The 22,679-nt window shown below is 36.5% G+C and overlaps 1 protein-coding gene across 1 annotated transcript in view; it reads right to left on the bottom strand.

Annotated features, from left to right (window-relative positions):
* Positions 1-22,679, bottom strand: part of diaph2 (diaphanous-related formin 2) — a 379,799-nt gene that overhangs the window by 127,615 nt on the left and 229,505 nt on the right. Inside the window, exons 22-24 of the mRNA XM_042770138.1 lie at positions 16,566-16,667; positions 12,489-12,728; positions 48-177 (exon numbers count right to left, since the gene is read on the bottom strand). Coding sequence (XP_042626072.1) covers positions 48-177; positions 12,489-12,728; positions 16,566-16,667 — 472 coding nt within the window. The remainder of the gene's footprint in view (positions 1-47; positions 178-12,488; positions 12,729-16,565; positions 16,668-22,679) is intronic.

Raw genomic sequence — 22,679 nt, forward strand, 5'->3', positions numbered from 1 at the left:
TGCCACATGATTGACACAAAAATAAATAAATATATATATATTCTTACCCTTGCTGGCACATTCAACATGGTCAAGTTCATCAGGAAACTTCAGGATCTCAGGATACTTTTCTTCACATTTCTCGGCCAAAAAGTGCAGAAGAGTTGTATTCTGGTCTGTCGACTTGGTGTCACGAAGCTGCAGAGAAAAGATTTAGAAACGAGTCATGAAATTGCAGGTAATATAGTATATTTAATGATTAAATATTTAAGTAAACCACAACTTTGATAGGTAAAACGACAGAAAGATAGGTAGGTAGAAAGATGAAACGATGAAATAACAGAACAATAGAAAGACAGACAGACAGACATGCAGATAGATAGAAAGATAGATAGATAGACAGACAGACAGACACAGACAGTATATTTATCAACAGCCAACAAAACTGAAAGTTAGATAGATAGATAGACAGACAGACAGAGATAGATAGATAGACAGATAGATAGATATATATAAGCAGGAACACATCAATATATTTATGCATTGTCAACAGCCCTTAAAGTTGTTTGTGCAGATATCTGACAAATAGATGTGTCAAAAAAGTTGAAATTGGTTGGAGCAGAGTGCACAGAGGCATATTTCCCCCTGTTTACTTATTTACCACATTTAATTTGAAAAGGAGTTTTCTCCCCCAAACCACAACCGTTCTTTGTACAAGATTAAGGTGACATGAAAGAAATGAAATATTTAGATCAATACACACCGCTAACACTCTTGCTTCGGGCTGCTATAGTGTACGCAATAAAATGTCTGAATTTCATCTTAACATCAATCCATATCAAGGATCAGATAAACTGGACCAGAGTTAAACAACCTACATTAAGTTAGTTAAATAAAATGAAACTGCACCACAGAAACTGATTTGTGATTAGAACAACACAGCTTAGATTTTTTTATTTATTTATTTTTTATCTTAAAACATTTTAAACACACCTGGTAGAAAACCGATTCCCACGGAAAAGACACATGTTGTTTTTATAAAGCAAGAAGCAAGTTCCCTTGGCGACATAAATCTGTTGCTTGAGAACTAGAGACATGATAAACCAAACATGGAGTGGTGTTGCTCTTGCTCTCCCTCTATTCTCCATTTGGAGGGCCATGGCTGCAGGCCCACATTAAGCAGTGCACTGGGGCTGGGTGACCTCTTCACCCTCTCAGACTCAAACAGATTGTTTGCTGTCAAGCCTAGACTCCAGGAAGGCTGCTTTCACACAGAAGATGGCTGCTGAGTCCCACAGCAGAGCCGGGGAAGGCAGAATGAATCCTCAAGCTGGACTGCACAGCAGATGTGATATTAACCTTTACACAAACTGATGGCGAACTTACGACAGCTGGCACATTTCCCCGCTACACATAATGTCTCCCATAGATTTTCTCTTCCAAAATGTCTCAGCGGATAGAGAGGTGAGGAACTGGTTTTCTGCTGGAAAAATGTGGCAGGTACAATGAGGTAAATTAATAAATGAATGCAGGCTTTTACTTCTTCTCTCTTCATAAATCATAATGGGTGTGTTTGTCTTAAATGAGACAGGAGCATCGGACCAAATGTAATATAAAAGTCACAAGAAAACAAATATCAGGCATTACTTTAACACTGATCACATGTGTGATTATTTAAAGGTGACGTGATGGAAAACAGGAATGACTTTCCTCTTTTGAAATAGATGACTTTTCACAACGCAAAGATTCCCATCTATGCAGACCATTTAGAGAAACTGGAAAAATCACTAATTTACAAACTGCCAAAATATACATGCATTCCTTATGCATTTAGTTATTTTACAGCTTTTTGAACAGTGTTTAAATTACACAAAAAAATGTGGTTGTTTTTCAAAATAAAATAAAATAAATATACATCATATATATATATATATATATATATATATATATATATATATATATATATATATATTATATATACACACTGTATTTTATTTATTTTGAAAAACAACCACATTTTTTTATATATATATATATATATATATATATATATATATATATATATATATATATATATATATATATATATATATATATATATATATATAAAAAACACTCTTAAAAATAAAGGTGCTTCAAAAGGTTCTTCACAGCAATTAAGCTTTGACATCACAGGAATAAAATACATTTTAAAATATATCCAAATAAAAAACAGTATTTTAGATAGTACAAATATTTAACATGTTTTACTGTTTTTGCTGTACTTTGGATCAAATAAACACAGGCTTGGTGAGCAGAAGAGACTTTTCTAAAAAAAAAAAAAATCATTAAAAATCTTTACTGTTCAAAACCTTTTGACTGGAAGTGTATATAAACTATTCAGTTTCTTATTCTATTTCATAATCCCACCAATCATCTAAGAGCTTGCCAGACTGACAAAGTGCTTATGGTGTTGTTCATAAAAGTGAAGGTGAAAAACAGTAATGTAAATCTAAACTGTTTTTGGCGCAATAAACCTTGACTAACACCTACATACCTGACCATCAGGCTGAGAAACCCTAGCCAGCCAGCTGCTGGGTCATGAGTGGATGCTGATGTTTCATTTAATAACAGGCAGAGATGAGATAAGCCTCCTCTGCCCAAACAGCTGACAGGAGTCTCTCTCCCCCGCTGCATTCCATTACGGCCCATCGTGCGTACGTGGCCTGTCTTCCCTAATGATCTGGGATTAGTTAAATGATATGCACACCGAAGGATTCATTTATCATTTTGATATGCAAACAAAGGACATATATTAATCTAAGCACATCGTGACGTATAATTACCTATTCAAAGAGGTCTCAGAGATCTATAAAGCTTTTAGCCCTTCAAGGCCTTTGTATCCTTTTCAAAGTGAGAAAGCTGAGATTATAAAGCAATTGTTTCCAGGTAGGATGAATTGCTGTGAGCTCAGACTGGAGGAGTCACAATTGATTAATCCATTAGGAAAGCATAATTTAGCCCCTTGCTTTACAGCCCGTTTAGTGGTATTTATCTATTTACCAGAGAGCACGACTGCACACTTTTCCACATCGGCCACACTAGAGGAATCCCAGCAAAAAGTCCAGCAAATAATCCGTGAATTATTATCGGAATTTCCTGTGGAGTGTTTTCATTTGAAAATGCCACTGTGTTCCAGCATCCATTAGATAAATCGCTTCCAATTTCTCCCTGAGAGATTGGCAATAAATGAGAACAGACATAGACACATGCCTCAGCTGCAATCTCCAATATAATACAACACACGCAGCACCTCACAGAGTCTCGCTGCTAAACATGAAGCAAGGAAAACAAATGAAAAAAAAAAAAGAAACATAACAAAACCAGATCCTAAATACTGGTTTATTTTCTTCTGGAATGACCCTTTCTTCTACGCAGCTGGCTGTCTAAAATCAATATTGGTTTACAAGGATTGGAACAAAAAAACAGAGCACGGGAAAACAACAAGAAATCTAAGCAAACAAACACGGAGGTCTTTCTTTTAACTTTAACCAAGACCGAACTCATGCGGCGCTCACACGCCGTTGGTGAGGAACGCGGCTTTGGCTGCTGTTTCTTTGGAAGCTGTTGTTTTGTGTGCAGTAGTAACACTCCTCTGACTGGCCATGTGTGCACATTCAAAATAAATACGAGCTGAACTTGCACCTTTGCAAATTACGTATCTCCAGTTTGATCTACCGATGCCTTCCTGTGTGTGAATTAAAACAAGCGATAGTTAAGGTGGAAGTAATTGTGAATACTCCAGTGCAGATATCAAAACAGGACCAGTTACTCTTGCAATGCCGACACTGCATCCCAATCCTAATGTTGTTTTCTTTATTTAAACAGAATTAAGTTTTGCACCCGCTCAGCCACGGGGTGTTTACCAATCAGCCAGCACTGAGCTGCTAACGCGCAGAACAGCGACAGAGCAGGCAGAGAGATAATACACTTTAAAGGCTTTGCCATCCGACGCTGACGACCTCAGCATGCGTACTGCATGCCTGCCTCCTCTGATTTCCACAGCTATCAGAGAAAACAAGCCTCGCACAGTCTATGACATTCAATATCTTAAAAAACCTCAAAAAAACAAAAAAAATAAATAAATAAATAAATAAATAACATCCTTAAAACTTCCTACGTTAACTAACTTTGTGCTAGTTTTACTTGATTTCTATTTGAAGATGTACCTTACACCATAATGATGCCATCTTCAGGATGCCACCATTAGATTGAAACTGATAAGCCTGATCCAGTCATATTATTATAGTTTTTCATTAATGTTTTGAAACAGTTTATTTTTATATTTTCGGTTTTCATTTTATTTTTTAAAGTTTTAGTAATTTTGTTGTTTTGTCATTTTAGTAGTCAGCTTTTATTCTTGATTCTATTTCAGTCAACTGAAATCAGAAAACAAAATATTTATTTGCAATTTACACTCAATTAAAAACCATCTGTGCAGAGCTGTTTCCTTCTTTTAGCATTGCCAGAACATTTTTAACACATTTAAAATGTTTTATGTTACAGTACTGTATGTTAAGAAAGTTATTAGACTACATTTTTCATGCCTGAAACTGGAACTCTTAAAATAAAAGGAGCTTCTAAACTTCAGAATAGGTCATTTTTACTATATCAAGACAAATGCAACTTTCAGATAGATGCCACGTATGTATCTGGGGGAAACAAATGAAATACATTTTCAGGCTCTGCAAAGGAATTGATTTTTGAATTGCATTAGTTATTTATATCTCATGCCATTAAATCATATTACTGAACTCTTTGGTGCTCACTGTTCCAATGTACATTGCTGTTTTGCACCTTAAAACTGTGCAATATGACAGACCTCCAGTGATGTTGAAAGATTTAAGTGCCAGTTATTATTGCAGTGCTAATCACATCAGCCTAATGGCCAGTGAAGGGAATACCAAATGAGGGCGAATATGTAATGACTGCTGCAAAACCCAAGACTGAAATAATTGACATGGACATGCGAGGAACATTATATTGGTCTCATTTTCAATGGACATGTAATTGCAAGGTTCATTTCCTGGGAGCCCGAATAATGTCCTGAAAATTACCAGCAATCCAACCACAAGGGTTTCTGTGAATGGCATGTTCAATTGATGCTCAATCTTTCTGTGGATAACATGTTTAAAGATTCAGATATTTATTAGCTTCAGCTGGACTTCTCGTCTTCATAATCTGAGAATAAAGACACCTCAGTAGCACTTGTTGCAACGGACAATGGCTTTTCTACCTCCTGTGGATTATAACAAGGTTGGCAGGAGTAACTTCTTTAACAGTCTGCCAGTTTTAACCGCTGCCACTCACTATTTGAAACCATGTGACAAGTACCACACAAAAGAAACACACGGAAATGAATGACAGGGGCATGTTAAAACAATCTCATGTGAAGAATCACCAAGGGACGGGTGGGTTGGAACGAGAATAGAGAGGGAGGGCAAGTGTGAGCGTCTGCTGGTGTCTCCACGTCAGTGCACCGGCAACTTGTTCCGTAATCATTCCCCACTGTGACTGCACTGCTGCTGGAGACGCATGCTGAGAGAGCTAATTAGCACGGCCCTCCACACTGTGTCCGTTCCCCCTCACACACCCCACAGCCAAGCTTCACCACATCCCTTTCACACGTGTGAGGATGCAGCACGCTCACACTTTCATTAGATGGGGATCAATCATCTGCTCACATTGGGTAATCACAATTTAATTTCATGCATTTCAAATTTTAATTTGTTTATTATTATGCCCCAAACTGTCATTACAGAAAGCCGCTACTGTGCATGTTTGTTTTCATCTGCCAAGTAAGATCAGCACTATGCAGAGAGAAAGAGACAAAATATCTGGGTACATTCTCAATGCCGTGAAAGAGCAGACGTCTGAGGTCTAAGGTTTGTATGATTCAGCTCAAGAAAAGTGACAAACAAATGCTCTGTGCCAAAATATAGTGAGCTGCCTACAGAAGCAGTATATTAAGACACAATCACAGGCACACTTCTGATGCAAAGTGAACCAGAAGGTAGGCAACTTAATTATACTGCCTACAAAAGATACTTTTTTGGACAAAAATCAATTGCAGAATACATTTGGCTTTCTAAGTGTGTGTTTGGGGGTAGGGGTAAAGAAATGTTTATTATGAGTACTAAAGTATTTAAATGCACTGTACCTATGTAGTGTGTTCCAAATCTGTCTTTTATGCTATTCCATGCTGTTGCATTTATTAAAAGCATGTGCTGCAGTTATTTTGTCTGTCGCTTTAAATGCATAAGCTCTAAGTCAGATGGATTCTGATTGGCTGTTTTTCATCAGCTGGAGAGAAGAAAAAATAAAAAATTCTGAAAAAGATTTCAACAAAATCGTTTCTTTCTGTCTTTACTTGACTGTGTTGTGGAATTCCCTATTCCCATATAAGTAGAATTAATATTAAAACGTTATAATTACAGTTATTTTATAATTTGCATCCTTGCTGTGAACAGCCCTTTAGAATATATTTTCAAATGCTTAGGTTTTAAAATAAGCAAATCTGTCTTTATTTATATCCTTTAAGGGAGAGAGGGTGAATAAGAGATAAATAGAGGGCAAAAATGGAAGAAGCATTGACCCTTTACAAAGGTTTAAGGTGATTAACCAGTCATTAATTTTATCTGACAAAACTGTGAGCTGATTAGCACAGTGAAAACAAACCTACATAAAAAAAACAAACAAAACAGTAGGGAGGGCAGATATGCAGCCAACAATTCTGCAAACAGTGAACAAAACAGTAAGGAGTCCCACTGAGAGAGAGGGAGAGAGAAAAAGAGACAGATTTCTATCAAATTAGTGAAGCAGACATTCTTTGGCACGTACCACATCAGTTATGTCAGCTTCTCTGGTAATCTTGTTTGAAATTGAATAATCTAATTTACTTTAAGTTATGATGTTCCACTAATTTTCCAGTCAAGGCACTTCCATTCTTTCACCCTTTTCTCTTTTTCCTCTTTTTCTTCTATGTCTCTGTGAACACTCTTACACACATAACATACACACATAAACCAGAGCACTCACAAAAAAAGCATTACTCCAAAAAGGAGTGACTTCCAGTGGGGTTCTTTCATTAAAGTGGCAGGGGAAAAGACATAGTGAGCAAAAGTAAGAAACCTTAGAGAGGCTTCTATTTGGAATAAAAGTATATATACATATAGATATATATCTGTGTATATATATATACCAAATTATTAACTGTGTACCATATATATATATATATATATATATATATATATATATATCCAGGCAGTCACTGCACTATTGCGGAGGCCTGGCTCAAAACTATAACATACACCCAGCCACTATATTGTGGCAGCCTGGCTCTGAATAGCATCAGGTGCCCCTCATCACAGTGATGCTGGATTATGGCAGAAGCAACGAGGCACAACAGGCATCAGGTGCCCCACATCACATGCTGTCAGAGAGGTTTGTTGTGTTACCTCTTGGCCAACCATTTCTGTCATGAGTCTGGACTTAGGTTGCCAATAAGAAAGCCTAGGCGTGCATTTACAAGCACTGTTGTCAGGATAAGCTTAGTGAGTCATAGCCTTCGAAATATCCACTGTGTTAAAGCTATTACATTCCTAATTGAATTGTTCCCTCACTGTGATAATGCAAAGGGGCTTTTCTGTACCAATACTACAATTTGTATTCAGCCAATGATTCAGAAGAATCTCTTTATGAGGATACTGTCAATGTTAATGTGTGAAATTCGTTCTTTTACCATAGAGGTACAATATCAGTGTGTCTGAAGGTGCTCAGTCATTTAAAACCGTATTCTTAACAAAGATATAAAGACGGAAAGTGATAGAGAAATAGAAAAAGATGACCTGTCTACTTAGTATACTTGAACGTACCCAATCCACCCATTTCAATATTCGTTGAAGCATGTTGAGGAACTCCACAGAATAACAATCAACCTCCATCGAGACATTCGAAAGATATAAATCCTCAAGAACAATTAGCTAATAACAGACATGAGAGGCAACAGGGACCAAGAAATCTCAGACCACCTAAAGGACTGTCATCTCTGATTGCTCAATTACACATTTTGCCAAAGGACCTCCAGTTTACTGGCATTGATTGTGCATAGATCTTCACAGCAGTAATTTGTGTGTTTTTTTTTTGTTTTGTTTTTTAGTCAAGAAAACTATGGGAAAGTCACACTTCAGCACACAGCAGCTGAGGGGCATGGCAGAAGAAAGAGATATCGAGATGCTGCTGGCAACTGGCGTATTTTTCCTACCAATGGCAGACAGCCTGGATTGGAACAGTAGCCAATAGACTAATCTAAAAGCTCAGAGCCTGCCATGAGGCAAGTTTGCTTAGTAAGAATGACAAGTGAAAATCAGAGAGCCCCAGGCTACACCTCTGGCAGTTTTGGGGTGGGGAGTGAGGTAGCTCAGGGAGTTCATTTGTCCGTGAGCTCACCATCCATGCCAGATCTGTGAGAAAGACAACCGGCGCTGGGAGAATCTCTAACAAGCTGAGAAATGATGAAGAGACACCGTGGACTTATATGAGGGAGCCTAGTATATTACACTTTCTTCTCTTCAATCTACAAGTTGCCAACATACCGAACTGAAATTTCAAAGCGGTGCCAACTGAACACATCTGATCTGCTTAACAAAGTGAAAATACTATAAAACACAGTAAAAAAAAAAAGGCAAAATAAAGGTTCACTCTTTATAAACTATTCTGACATCTCTACTAGAAAGTATCATGCTTAAACAACCCCAAAAAACAGAGAGCAAATCCAGATTTAATGAATATTATCTGTAATTTAATACCTTTTCATGCATGTAGCTTTGAAAGGGGCTTTGCTGTGGAGTAAGCCTTTTCCCACATGGTTGATTTCATTTGAAGTTGCCATAATCTTTGTGTGCATTCCTCTGAGTCTACCTTTCCTGAAATATGTCAAATGCTCACTACAGAAGTTACTTTTTTGAAAAGTATATGACAGGGAGTCAAGAATCCACAACAGAAGGTTACTTTCTACACTCACACATACTTCTGCAAGATTAAAGTTAACGGAAGCTTAAAAGAACCAAGGTGCCTTGTGTGTCTCTGAGAGATGATGGTCAAAGATACATTATCACAAAATATATAATAACATTTGACTCCAATATAATAAAAAGTCAAACATGGAGCAGGCTCTGTTCAAGTTTAAATTGATAAAATATATCAAAAAAGAGATAATTACAAAATATGATGAAAAATAAGATATATTTTCAAAATAAACTGTACCAGAAAAGGACTCTGGCACTGAATACATTATGTCTGAGTGGAGTGATTTCTGTGATTAGAACTGCAGGAATCAGTTGACTCTGTTTACCACTGCCTGAAAATTGACAGAGCTGTGTTTGTCTAATAAGCAGTGACAAAAATAAGCTTCTCGGCCCAAAAACACAGCACAAACTGTTTAGTTCACTGGTGGCAGTGACTATGATTGGCTGTTTTTTTTATAACACCAGATGTTTAAAGAAAAGCAGAAGGACTTAAACACAGCAGTGCTTTTTCAAGCCAGTTCTGAGCTAACAGCCATGTTAACCTGTAAAAAGCTTCAGGAATATGCAAATGAGATCTACAGCTGGTACAAAGTGTGACTGTGAGAGTCACGGATCACGGGTCAGCCCATGACTGGCCCTCCCTGATGAGCTCGTTAGCAGGCTGAGGTCTGCCACGTAGGGGGCCATTTACTTGACTGAACTGATTGAGAATGTGGGCATTTCCCTTTGTCCATCAATAACTGCCCAATCAGTGCTGAAGCGAAAAGCTGTCTGCACTGCAGGCACTTCACTAATGTTCCGTAAATGTGAGCCTGACTGATATGAATGAAATAATACTGAATCACTGATAGCTCGAATAAAGAAATAACAAAAGAAATGGATGGGTGAGAGAAAGAAGAGATGAAAGGAAAGAAAGAAATAAATGAAAAAGGAAAGAAGGAATGCAATCCTGAACCATTATAGTCCTCAAATAATAAATGAAGAGAAAGAAACAAGAGAAAGAAAAGACTAACGAACGGATAAAAAGGAAGAAATGAAGGAAGGAAGGAAAGAATGCACTGCATAATTGGACTGTGCATACTGAAATAAATAGCAAAAGAAAGGTCAAAATACAAAAAAAAAAAAAAAAAAATCACAGAATGAAAGCAGGAAGGAAAATAAAGAAAGAGGTAAGGAATCAAATATATTACTGAACCATGAGTTAGGAAGGAAGGGAGGAAGGAAGAAAAAGAAAAGGAAAAAAAAAGAAGTAGAGAAGAAAGGAATGAAATAATACTGAAAGAAAGAAAGAAAGAAAGAAAGAAAGAAAGAAAGAAAGAAAGAAAGAAAGAAAGAAAGAAAGAAAGAAAGAAAGAAAGCGATACCTCAGGAAAGAAGGAACGACCCAACATATCTATGAAAGCCAGTGTGTAAAGATACTGTCATTATGTTTAACTTGTTTAAAAACTGCTTTATGGTGCACAACGTGGAGTCAGAGCACAGCTGATAAGAGCTATATAGATGTCTACCCTGCTGGCACCTGACAACACTGAGCTCAGTGTTTTAGTCCACTACTGAAAGACCCAAGGACATGCTTTACACCCAAGGTCAGAGAAAATACCGCCAAGCGTCAAGCTCTGATGGCCATTGGATCCTCTCCCACTCAACTGCCTATGCTCGGGGCAGGGTCACCCGTCAGGGGTGTCCTCCCTCTGGGCCATAACACCATCCAACTCAAACATGAAAAAATAGAGAGAAACTCAACCACCTAATGCTCATGTCACCTCCAAACCCCCCATACTTAAACATCTCCATGAGCAAACTCCAGCTGGTATGGCATTAAGCCCACTCAAATGCCAACCAAGGACCAAACACACGCTGGGACTACTTAAAGGGAAAGTTCACCCAAAAATGAAAATTCTGTCATCATTTACTCATCCTCATGTCATTCCAAACCTGTATGAGTCGCTTTCTTATGTTGAACATACAAGAAGATATTTTGAAGATTGCTGGTAATCAAACAGTTGGTGGTTCCCATTGACTTCCATAGTATTTCTTTTCCTACTAAGGAAGTCAATGGGAACCACAAACTGTTTGATTACCAGCAATCTTCGAAATATCTTCTTTTTTGGTGAGTAAATGATGACAGAATTTTCATTTTTGGGTGAACTATTCCTTTAAGTGCCGTGATGAGCAAAAACATAACAGAGGAGCTGACAGAAAGAGGTGAAGGACTTCCTCATGCAGTTTTTGACAACGTAAACTTCATCCACATTTTTAATCAAGTGGCAATTTGGATGCAAGCACACTTTAAGAGAAAGTGAGATGTTCATCAAGGGCTCAGATTTTTAAGAGCGCAAGAGTGTGCTGGTACTGAGGCATTTTAGAGAGTGGTGTAAAAACGAACGTTGATTAAAGATCACACTGTAAAACTCTTAAATGAAATTGCCACAGCGTTCTTAAAAAATTACATTCTTGTGTTTAACAGTAATTTAGTGGCCTTTGGAAAGTAAATAGAAAAAAGTCAGAACAACCATTCAGATGCGTCACAACTGGTTCCAGCTTAAACCCCTGTGGTTGGGACACCTGTGTCCCAGCAGCATCTGGTACGCCTCCGAATAGATGACAAGGCCAGCAAAGAGATGTAACTAAGAGTGACGGTGTAGTTCTGGCTGCCTGAGAACACCGGCAGGGGGGTGGCTGTCTTTCATAGCGGGACCAAATGGCTTCACCATCCAAATCAGCTTGTAAAACACACAGCCAGATGTCCATCTTACATACACAACAACAGCAGTTACAGCTTTCATACACATTCTGGTAACAGTTACAATGATCTCAGTAGGGAGGCCTACCTGCCAGCACTATAAATAAACACAGAAACACACACTTGCCATATTAGAATAGATCATATTATGAAGAATACTGTCTTTCGGGGGATGGAACTGTCAAATTTGTCTATAACTGTCACCAATCACCAAACCCAAGATGGCTATTACACCTAACAGGATTTTTCTTCCCTGACAATTTCAGCTTCATGCAAATTTGCTGCTTAAACAGGTTTATAATTTACTACTTGTCATTTAACAGATGCTTTTAACCTGGGGTTAAGTACGCATGTGCCTTTCTCAGTAGTTCTGGGCTTGTATCAGGAAGGTTGCAGGTTCCAGTCCCACAAGGGATGATCCACAATCCATCACCGTTATGTTATCCCAGGGTTACCATGTCTGTAATATGAGTACTCCGAGTTGCTCTGGATAAAAGTATCTGCTAAATTGCAAGTAGTAAAGTAGAGGCTTTCTGGTCTGGTGTCCAAAAGTCCGTATGTTCAAACCCCATGAAGGATGATCCATGAGGAAATCAAAGCTCTCCAGGATGTTATTATGAATGCAACATAGAACTTGTGATTTAATTTTAAGCACATAAGGTGTAGTTTTAGAAACAAAGAGAAGGGATTCTGTTTGATACCTTGCAGAGGAAGCTGACATTGAAGCCGAATGTCTGAGCGTTTCTGGAGCCAGAGTTCATGTAATTCCCGACCAGCAGCACCAGCTCCAGGAGCATGCTGAAACCTTCACTCTTCTTCACCTCCTCGCATGCGAATGTCACATTCATGATGTCGGGCCGGATGTTGTTTACCTGCTCCTCAAACGTCAGCTTAAAGAGGATCCCATTCAGTCTGGAACGCAACATCTTGACTGAGCTCATCTGAAATGGAGAGAAAACAACTTTAACTTAAAACATCCTCAGTTATCACAACACACACACACAAATATTACTTTTGGGATATGAAATAGTTTAGAATGAAATCGGTTATTGTATTCATTTGATAGCTATTTAGCTTGGCCTAAAGCAAAAAAGAAGCAGCAAAATACTGCATTTTTATTAGAGGTTACTAAACTATTTTTTATTTTTTTTTACTTAGAATACTGCACACTGATGAATCGCTCACAATAAAACAAGAAACAAGGTTTAATAAGTCTGAGGCATGGTACAGATAAAAAATAAAAATAAAATAAGAAGTTACCCGTACAATTGTGTTAACACTGAAAACAGAAATGTTGCTACAAATCTTGTAACAAATAAATGTCAGATTCTGCTGTTCACCTATAATTACATTTAACTGTAATAACAACATAAATATAACTGGTTTGGCGCTGGAGTAAGATGACATTTCAATTAAAAGACAGCGAGGAGGAGGAAAGGAAGGAGCGAGGAAACAAAAACAACATCAACAAGGATCCTACAGGAGCTGCTTGTTGAGGAGGGCGACCTCAGACACTCTCGCTCCAGATTTCCACAAAACCATACTCACACACACACCACAGAGACTCAATCAACAATTACCAACAACTCACACATTTATTTATCTTTATGAGCAGGTTGGCGATCAAAAAACCCTGAGTCTGCCCCACGCCCCCGTTCACCACCCCAGCCCCACCTCCTCCCTGCACATCCAGATTTGATTTCTCTGTATAAGAGGAAATCACAATAAAAGAGGGTGAGTTGGTGACAGCTCAGGAGGGAGACAAGCTGAGAGTGACTTATTTCCCCAAGGAGCAGTGCGAGGTGGTGTTGATGAGGTGCTTCCACAGCCTGCCTGTATATTACCCGCCTTGAGCTCAGTCACAGGAGGAGACTGTCACAACGTGCTTCATTACACCCTCCAAAGACACAGGTAGTGAAAGACACAACACGGAGAGAGAGAGCGAAAGGGTTGTTCTGTTACCCTGTGCTGAATTGATTCCTGTGTGAATCTGCTGTCAAAGGCAGGTTTGTCAGAATCACCATAATACCAGTGAATGAATGCATATGCATCAGCCTAGATATATCCGTGCATGACAGGACTACATCTGACTGCAACTGTAAAGCAGAGTTCTCATGTAAAAGAAAAAGAAAAAAATGAGTGCTTAAAGGAAACTGAAATTTTTGCCTTCATTTGTTCCCTCTAATGTTATTCCAAACCCATCTGAAAAAAAAAAAAAAAAAAAAAAAAAAAAATGTTATGTGGAATTATGTGGAATGCTCTTCTTGATACAATGAAAGAGTGCATCTGCTGTACCCCAAAATGTTGATTTATTAGTTTTATTACTCTTGCTCACAACTCACAGAAAACCAAATGGTCACCAGTTGCCATGACAACAAAAACACAAAATTTAAGCAACACCCACTAAATAAAACCATAATAAAACCAAATCCAAATTAAAAAAAAAAAATAAATTCTTTAAAAAGCAACAAAAAACCTTTCTTAAACACAAGGTTGCTTTGCAAAAGAGCAAATAAATCAAGGAAATAAATCAAGGAAAGAAATCCATATATAAAAACAAACAAACAAAATATATAAACTTTTTTTTTTTAACTTTACAATTAGATATAAATATATAAATACATAAACTAATCTTCACACAAACATTTTAAAACAGGATTACAATCTAAATAGATTTAATTAAATAAATAAATTAATTAATGAATTAAATAAAGGCGCAAATACATCTAAATATATATCTAAATATGTATAGCATACACTGGAACCAACAAGCAAATGAGGTAAAAGCTTAATTTAATTGGCCACAATTAAATAAAAACATCTTCTCTAACATCTCATTTTCTGTCCCATGTATTAAAGTAAACCACAGGGGATCGGAAGGACACAAGGGTGATTAAATGATAACAGATTTTACACTGTTGGGTGAACTATTCCTTTAATCCAGGAGCGAGTCACATCAAATGTAGATTTGTGCGCTGTGCAGAACTAACTGATGTAGAGAGAAGCTTAAATATTTGAGACAAAGTCAAGACAAAGGCCAACATTAATGGGATTTGGTCAATATAGGAAGTAAGTCTAAAAGCCCTTCCAGTTTAAGAACTCGGGACCTAATCATGCTCTGTAGTAAAATAAAGCTCTGCCTCACTCTTTATTATTCATCAAAATCCTAGCTTCTGTCAGTCACAACCAGGCTACCAGATTTGACTTGTCATAAAAAATGCCCTTTATATTCTTGGCCTTTTAATTATACATTACTGAGTCTCTTTATATATTGAATAGCGCTGATCCTGCATGGAGCCTGAAGGCAGTCTTCTTTCTCCAGAACGCTCTCGCTCTTCTTCTCTCTCTCTTTCTGTGCCTAATTTCCCACTGCCCCCCATTCTGCTTTTCAGCTTAAAATCCTTCACACAGAAGTGTGAACAACAACAGAAATGGAGAGGAGGGTGATTTTAGTATCAGAGACAGATAGAGAGTGGAGGAGAGAAACAGGCAGAAGTGGAACAGAGATGTGTGAAGGGTTATGCTCTGGAGTGTGACGAAAAGTAGAGGAGAAATAGCAAACCAGAGCCAAAGGAGAGAGACTGAAAGAGGAAGAGGGGAAGAAAAGACTAAGAAAATGAGAAGGATAAAATCGATATGCAATAGAAATGATTTTCAGTGTGAGATTCCCTCTTTTTCACCAAATTATTGGTGCTAGTGCCAAGCCCAGTTTTTGGCTGTTGATTACAATGGTAGCGAACAAGTTTTGTGTAACTCTTTTGTTTGGCCTCTGATGTTATTTCTTCAATAAAACACGCAGACTGATTCCAAACAGGGCACCGGGTCTTGCACCTGCACTGTATCTGTGGAAATAGCTGTATCCAGATTAAAATACTGACCAATAACGAAACATTCAGGAACCAAATGACTTTTTTTAGCTGCTAAATTACAGAATTGCTCCAAACAGATGGTAGCTCATGGTGTCATCCATATTCATCTACTGATTAATTATTAGAATTAAAAAATCAGCTTGTGTGTGGAACAGTTGCAGTAGATTACAGTGCAGTACTACAGATGCTGACATGCACTAAATATGCAGTTCAGTTCATTGGCTGTATAGCACTGAAAGGACAATGACTCAGAGGTGGTTTCAGAAATTTCTGCAAACCATTATGTGTTTATTTTTGTAATGGATTCAATATAAAATGAAGTATTTGGTGCTGGGTTTTCAATTCTGTTACATAAATTATGGTGTTTTAAATATCATTTTCTGTTCCAATTTCATGCTGTTCCTCTAATGGTCCAGAACAGTATTTGTGCCACATAAATTTCACTCTGTAACAGTATTTCTGTCTTTTTGGGGAGAAAAAGTCAAGATAAACATTGTCTTTATTATGGTTCCCACGTTATATTCCCAGATCTTGCTCTGAATCGATTCCACCTTACAACTGCAATACCATTTATTACATCAAAGCTCTATTGTGAATGTTCATCTTTAACTAAACACTTTCACATGGTACTTATTTAAACAAACAAACAGAAAATGACAATTTTTAATGGTTTGTCACATCTGCAAACACTTTTTCTGAGAACCAATTTAAAAATAACATTTTATACAAATTTCAGACTTTAGCATAATAATATTAATAATAAAATAAAATTAATTTTAATAAATGTATTACATTTTAATAAATAAGTGTATTTTTATATTTTATCTCATTTGTAAACATTTATTCTGGAGCCCTAAAATGTCCTGGAGCCGTGCTAGTGATTTAAAGCACTACAATCTCAGTACTCACCACAATTCCAAACTGCTCTGATTCACAAAGCTCCTCATATTCATTCTTTAGCTCGGCCAGATTGCTCAGCTCCTTCTGCTCAGGAAGGTTTTTGATCAGGTTCTGCAAAGAAAATGTACAAACACACCCATCAGTGCCACAGGAGAAAACACCTGCTGCCTGCTCATTTGGTGAACTATCGCAGGGATGTGACAGTACAACATGGTTTAAATGAGGCCAAAACTTTATATGCTATTGTGCCTTATGCCGGTGGTCGGAAATACACTTGCGATTCACAGAGACTCCCTAATGTTCAAATCTTTCCCCCTAATGTCAGATCGCAGAGAGAGCAAAAAACAACCCTTCTTTAAGCAAGCACAGCCTGATTGGGCTTTAAAAATCTATGGCAGCTCAAATCAAGGGGAAATATTCATGTTGGTCTTGACTCCATCTTTGTTTTCGTCAGCTTTCTAACTTGTTGGTTGATAGAGTCGGCACTCTCCAAGGAAAATTCACCCCGGCACAGCATTACTCTTGGAGCTCAGCCGAGGTTCAAAGTTTTACAGTGCTGAGCAAATGACGTTCAAGGTGACTCTAAGAAATTAGGGAATAAATAAAACCCCCACCCCCAGCATCATTTAATATGTCACTGAAATATCCCTGATGTTTATGGCTTTCTTTTCCTTTCAGACAATTTGAGATGGAAGGGCATATTTGAGCCAAGTAAAAAACTTCACATATACAAATAACACTAACTCCACCCAAAAAACAAAAATAGATTCATATTCCTTCTGCAACTTTGCAATTACCTCTAAGAGTAAAAGCCAGCTGTAGGTGATTAAATTATAATTATATAAACCTAAATTCTAATCTAAATCATAAAAATCAGATGAGTAAATTATTATTAAATGAAAAAAAGCATGGAAACCTAAAATTTTTCAAACAATAAGTCCCCTACCCATTTTTACACAACTTCTCTCATTATGTCCTCTACTTTGGTTGGCATAAGCAAGCATGCTTGGACATATCCACTCTTGCTGGGTTACCAATATATTGCGAGCTCCAGCTGATTAGAGGGCTGGTGTGTGTGCCATATCTTCAATACACTGTAAGTACACAACTGAAAAGTTAACAATAACGGTCTTTCTTGTCCTCCCTGTTGGAAGCATGTCCTAAACCCAGTTAAATGCTTTTATGTGGTCTTTCTCTGAAATAACTTCAAATGTCCTGCTGACAATAATAAGTCTGACGCAACACAAAGCCAACGCACTGACACCTGGATCTTGAACAAAATGGAGTATTTCTGGCGCTGTGAGATTTTTATGAACTTTACTCAAATAAATAATGGATAAGAGTCTCTCCTGTACAAAGAGAACAAGTAAGAGAAAGAAAAATCTTTTAAAACCAAAAAATATCCATACTAAAACCAAAATTAAACACATACTATCATCAAAAATAAACTCAAATTAACATTTTTCTACATCAATTTTCTTTTTTTTTTTTGCAAGACGTGTGCTTGCTTTTGATGAGACAATCATTAGCTTTGTTCTTTCTGGAATAGATGAATATATGCATAAGCAAAACACAATTTTAGTGTGTTTTAAGGATGCCTAGCACATCCACTTTCCCTGGTTCAAAGCAAATCTAGCCTAAAATAAAAAATGTATCAGAAGCCTATAATTTTCTGGACAATGAGATAAAACTGACAGTTGACTCCATCATCTCAAATGTTAAATAAAAAAAAATGCGCTGAGAGGCTTTGAGATGTAAAAAAAAAAAAAAGCCTGCAATCGAGCAGCAAAGACCAGCCACGTTAGGGGGAGGGATTATGGTAAAACGGCCTTTCTCTCGTCTGAAAGAGTCTGAGGAACATTAGCCCAGCCGTTCAGCTGAGGAACAAAGCTCCCCTAAACAATATATCATTGATTTTGAATGAAGCGCAACAACACAGCAGCACACCATTCAGCCACAGCAATCATCATTGCTAATGTGCCGCCAAATCTCATTACTGGAGTTGTATTTCTCCATCGCCACTTGCAGAGACGAGACAAGCAATTAGGGTTCGCCGTTGCCTCTTTTCCAAAGGCATCTATAGGACAACCCGCCAAATGGAGCAGAGACGGAGGCAAGATATAACAAATGGGGCTAAAGAGAGATGAGCGAGAACACGGTTAATTGTTAATATGCTCGTCTATGGTTTACATAATTATCAGAGCCCCGTATATTGAGTAAATGACACGCAAGCAGAGCCATATGGGAGGGTTGGTAAGAGGCAGTTGTACCCTGAATGAATCAGTCTGCTCACTCCAGGCCTCCAGACTCAATCTGAATCTGGGAGGGGGGTTAGCGGAGCACAGCCCTAGCAGACGAGGCATGCTATGCTAATAATCCAGCCATTTGGACTCTCTCTGCAGGACTAGATACATGCATGCTGTCACGCTTTATTCTTTAAGAAGCTGTTCGTCTCAATGTCGTTTCAGACTTCATGACCTTATTTACTTCCACAATGCATGTTCCTGAACTTAGTGTAAGATATTCATTAGAGCAAGTTATTTTTCAAATAAAAAAGGTTTGTTTTGTATTCTTTAATCAAAATGCAAAGTTTGCTTTGCTTTGAAACAACTGTCCTTTTCCACAGACAAAACAATGCTAATCAACAGCCAAAAAGTTATTACTTCTAATAAATTAATTAATTAAAATAAATAAATAAATGCATTTATTATTTAAAATAATGGCATTTTTTATTACTTTGTTCTGGTATGTAAAATGCACTTTCCATTAATCAGTAATATTTGATAATAATAATAATAATAATAATAATAATAATAATAATAATAAAAATAAAAATAAACATTATAAAATATTTAAGCAATATCACATAAGCAAATATTAGCATGGTTGTGATTTCTATCATTATAATAATTATAATAATAACACACACACAAGAGTCACTTATGTGTGCACACACACACACACACAAGAGTCACTTATGTGTATACATATATACACAGTATGTTTACAAAGATTCCTTAAGTAAATATCAAAGTTATATATATATATACAGTACAGGTCAAAAGTTTGGAAACATTACTATTTTTAATGTTTTTGAAAGAAGTTTCTTCTTTCTGCTCATCAAGCCTGCATTTATTTGATCAAAAATACAGAAAAAAAAAAAATTTAATATTGTGAAATATTATTACAATTTAAAATAATTAAATATTTCTGCTGCTTAATATTTATATATATTTATTTCTGTGATGCAAAGCTGAATTTTTAGGATCATTATCACATGATCCTTTAGAAATCATTCTAATATGATGATTCATTATCAAAGTTGGAAATATTTCTGCTGCTTAATATTTTTTTCAGAACATGTGATACTTTTTTAGGATACTTTGATTAATAAAAAAAAAGTAATTCAGTATTTTTTTTTCTTTCTTTTTTAAAATAAAATCAATACTTTTATTCAGCAAGGATGTGTTAAATTGATAAAAAGTGATAGTAAAGAAAATATATTATTAGAATATATATTATTAGAATAGTTTTTTTTTTTGAATAAATGCAGTTCTTTTTAACCTTTTATTCATCAAATATATTAGACAGCAGAACTGTTTCCAACACTCATAATAAATCAGAATATTAGAATGATTTCTGAATGATCATGTGATAGACTGGATGTTACATGTGACACTGAAGGCTGGAGTAATGATGCTGAAAATTCAGCTTTGCATCACAGGAATAAATGTTTTTTTTTTTTAAGTATATTCAAATAGAAAACAATTATTTTAAGTTGTAATAATATTGTAATAATATTTCACAATATTACTGTTTTTTCTGTATTTTTGATCAAATAAATGCAGGCTTGATGAGCAGAAGAAACTTCTTTCAAAAAGTATAGTGAAATATATATTAGTTAGAAAATAACTAAAAACATCTAATATAATTGAATTTTTTGGAATTGGGTTTGTATAGTGAAATATATATTAGTTAGAAAATAACTAAAAACATCTAATATAATTGAATGACAAAAAGTACTTTTAAAACACTGAGTTTAAAAACAAAAATATATCAACAAATGGGAGAGTGCATTAACTGAGCAATGCTATTGACTTAATGTCAGTGGGAAACTGCAATTTCAATGTTGAGTGCAGCACCATATTAAGGTGCAATTACTTGTGCTTTGGTACGTTTCCATGTAACTGTGAAAACAAGGAGAGTCTGCAAGTGTAATGACTGCCAAGTCCTTAAATAATACAGGAATTAACCCAGAATTGGAAGAGCATACAGAGAAGGAAAGCAAGACAGACAAGGCTCAGAATCCATAAATATTTTGACTGATGACAATATCTGTGAGGCTCCCAGCAGTATACTTTGATCTCTGATGTTGACATGTTCCAGTCACACAATCAACCTGTGTCAAGTTAACAACTGTAAGCCTTTAGTCAGAACAGACACCCCGGCTGTGATCAGATTAGCATATCACCATACTACTCTTACAAGTTCAGCAGTGTACAGTATAGTATGAATATCGTGTCTAGTATGTCAGTTTTCTGTATGGTATGACATTTGCCTAAATCTGCAATATTCAACAAAGTGCACTGCATGGAACACTTTATCTTACAAAGCTACCTTCCATTTCCTGTGTGATGAATCAACCTCATTTTGACAAATATCTCTGCCAAAAATTAAGGCATGTTTTACACACACACACACACACACACACACACACAGAAACCAATATCAAAACTTAGCACCATAACAGTTGATAATTATTGCAATGTTGTGCCCAATACCAAATAAATTAAATAGTTTTCACAATATTATTGGAAGAATGAAAGATGAATTTTCATTTTAAGATCAGCAAATGATTACACTTCATTGTGTTATTAAAGATTAACTTTGCATTAGATGATGCCAAAAGTAATTTAAATGTAAAAATGAGCATCCATAATTAAACGTTAAAATTTTAACAACCCAGATTAAAATTAAACAAAACAAAACACCACAAAAACAAAAAAACATATACATGAAAAAAAAAAAGAAGGATTAAAGATAAAAAAAAATAATAGAGATAGTTAGATATATATATATAGATAGATAGACAGACAGACAGACAGACAGAGACAGATAGACACGCTAGACTTTTGGTAATACCTAGGATAGCAAAGTCCACTAAAGGAGGTAGAGCTTTTTCACATTTGGCTCCCAAACTCTGGAATAGCCTTCCTGATAATGTTCGGGGTTCAGACACACTTCCTCTGTTTAAAGGAGCTGTATGTAAGAAATCTATTTCAATTAATCATAAAATGGCCCTGATGTGTCACTAGACATTAAGAAATCATGTTCATTTCAAATACTTATATCACTGACAAACCAGTAGGTCCGGCCAGGATATTGTCATTTTAAAAGTGGACTTGCAGCCCTCAACTGATGTTGATGTTGTCATTTTGGTGTTTTGCCTGACGCGCCTCCCCCCCACCTATCTACCAATCACGAAGTCAGTAGTGTTTCGGGATCCGTGTTGCCAGCTTTGCTGTAACCTACCCTAACTCCCAGTCGGGTTAAAAATGTCTAATGTTACTAAATCAAAAAGACCTCGTTATAATTCAGAAATTCGTCGTGACAAAGTCCGAAAATAAAACCAGAATTGTATGGAGATGCTTTTTTTGAAAGATGGAGACAGCTGAAAACGGAGAAGAATTTGAACACAGACGCCAACGTTGCTAATTTTCTCCTGGACAGGTAAGATTCACCTATGCTTGGCTAACTTGTACTTGATGTCAATGGACATTTCATATATTCATGACAGTCGAACAAAGTTATTTATGTTTGTGTAACGTTACTCAAGGACGTATGCTAACATTAGCAATGCATCACAGGAGCCCGGTTCTCTGTCATTATGCTGAGACGCTGAGGAAAAACAACATTTAGCACGATCATTATGGCAATTTGAAACGTAATTGAGACAGTAGCCTAGACTAACAGTTACCGTTCTGTCTGTCACGTACGAGCATAAAATCTTTATGATTATACTGTCACATACGAGCATACATCTTTACGATTATACTGTCACGTACGAGCATAAATCTTTACAATTATACTGTCACATACGAGCATACATCTTTACGATTATAC

This window comes from Cyprinus carpio, chromosome A14, assembly GCF_018340385.1.
Source record: "Cyprinus carpio isolate SPL01 chromosome A14, ASM1834038v1, whole genome shotgun sequence".
Lineage (NCBI taxonomy): Eukaryota > Metazoa > Chordata > Actinopteri > Cypriniformes > Cyprinidae > Cyprinus > Cyprinus carpio.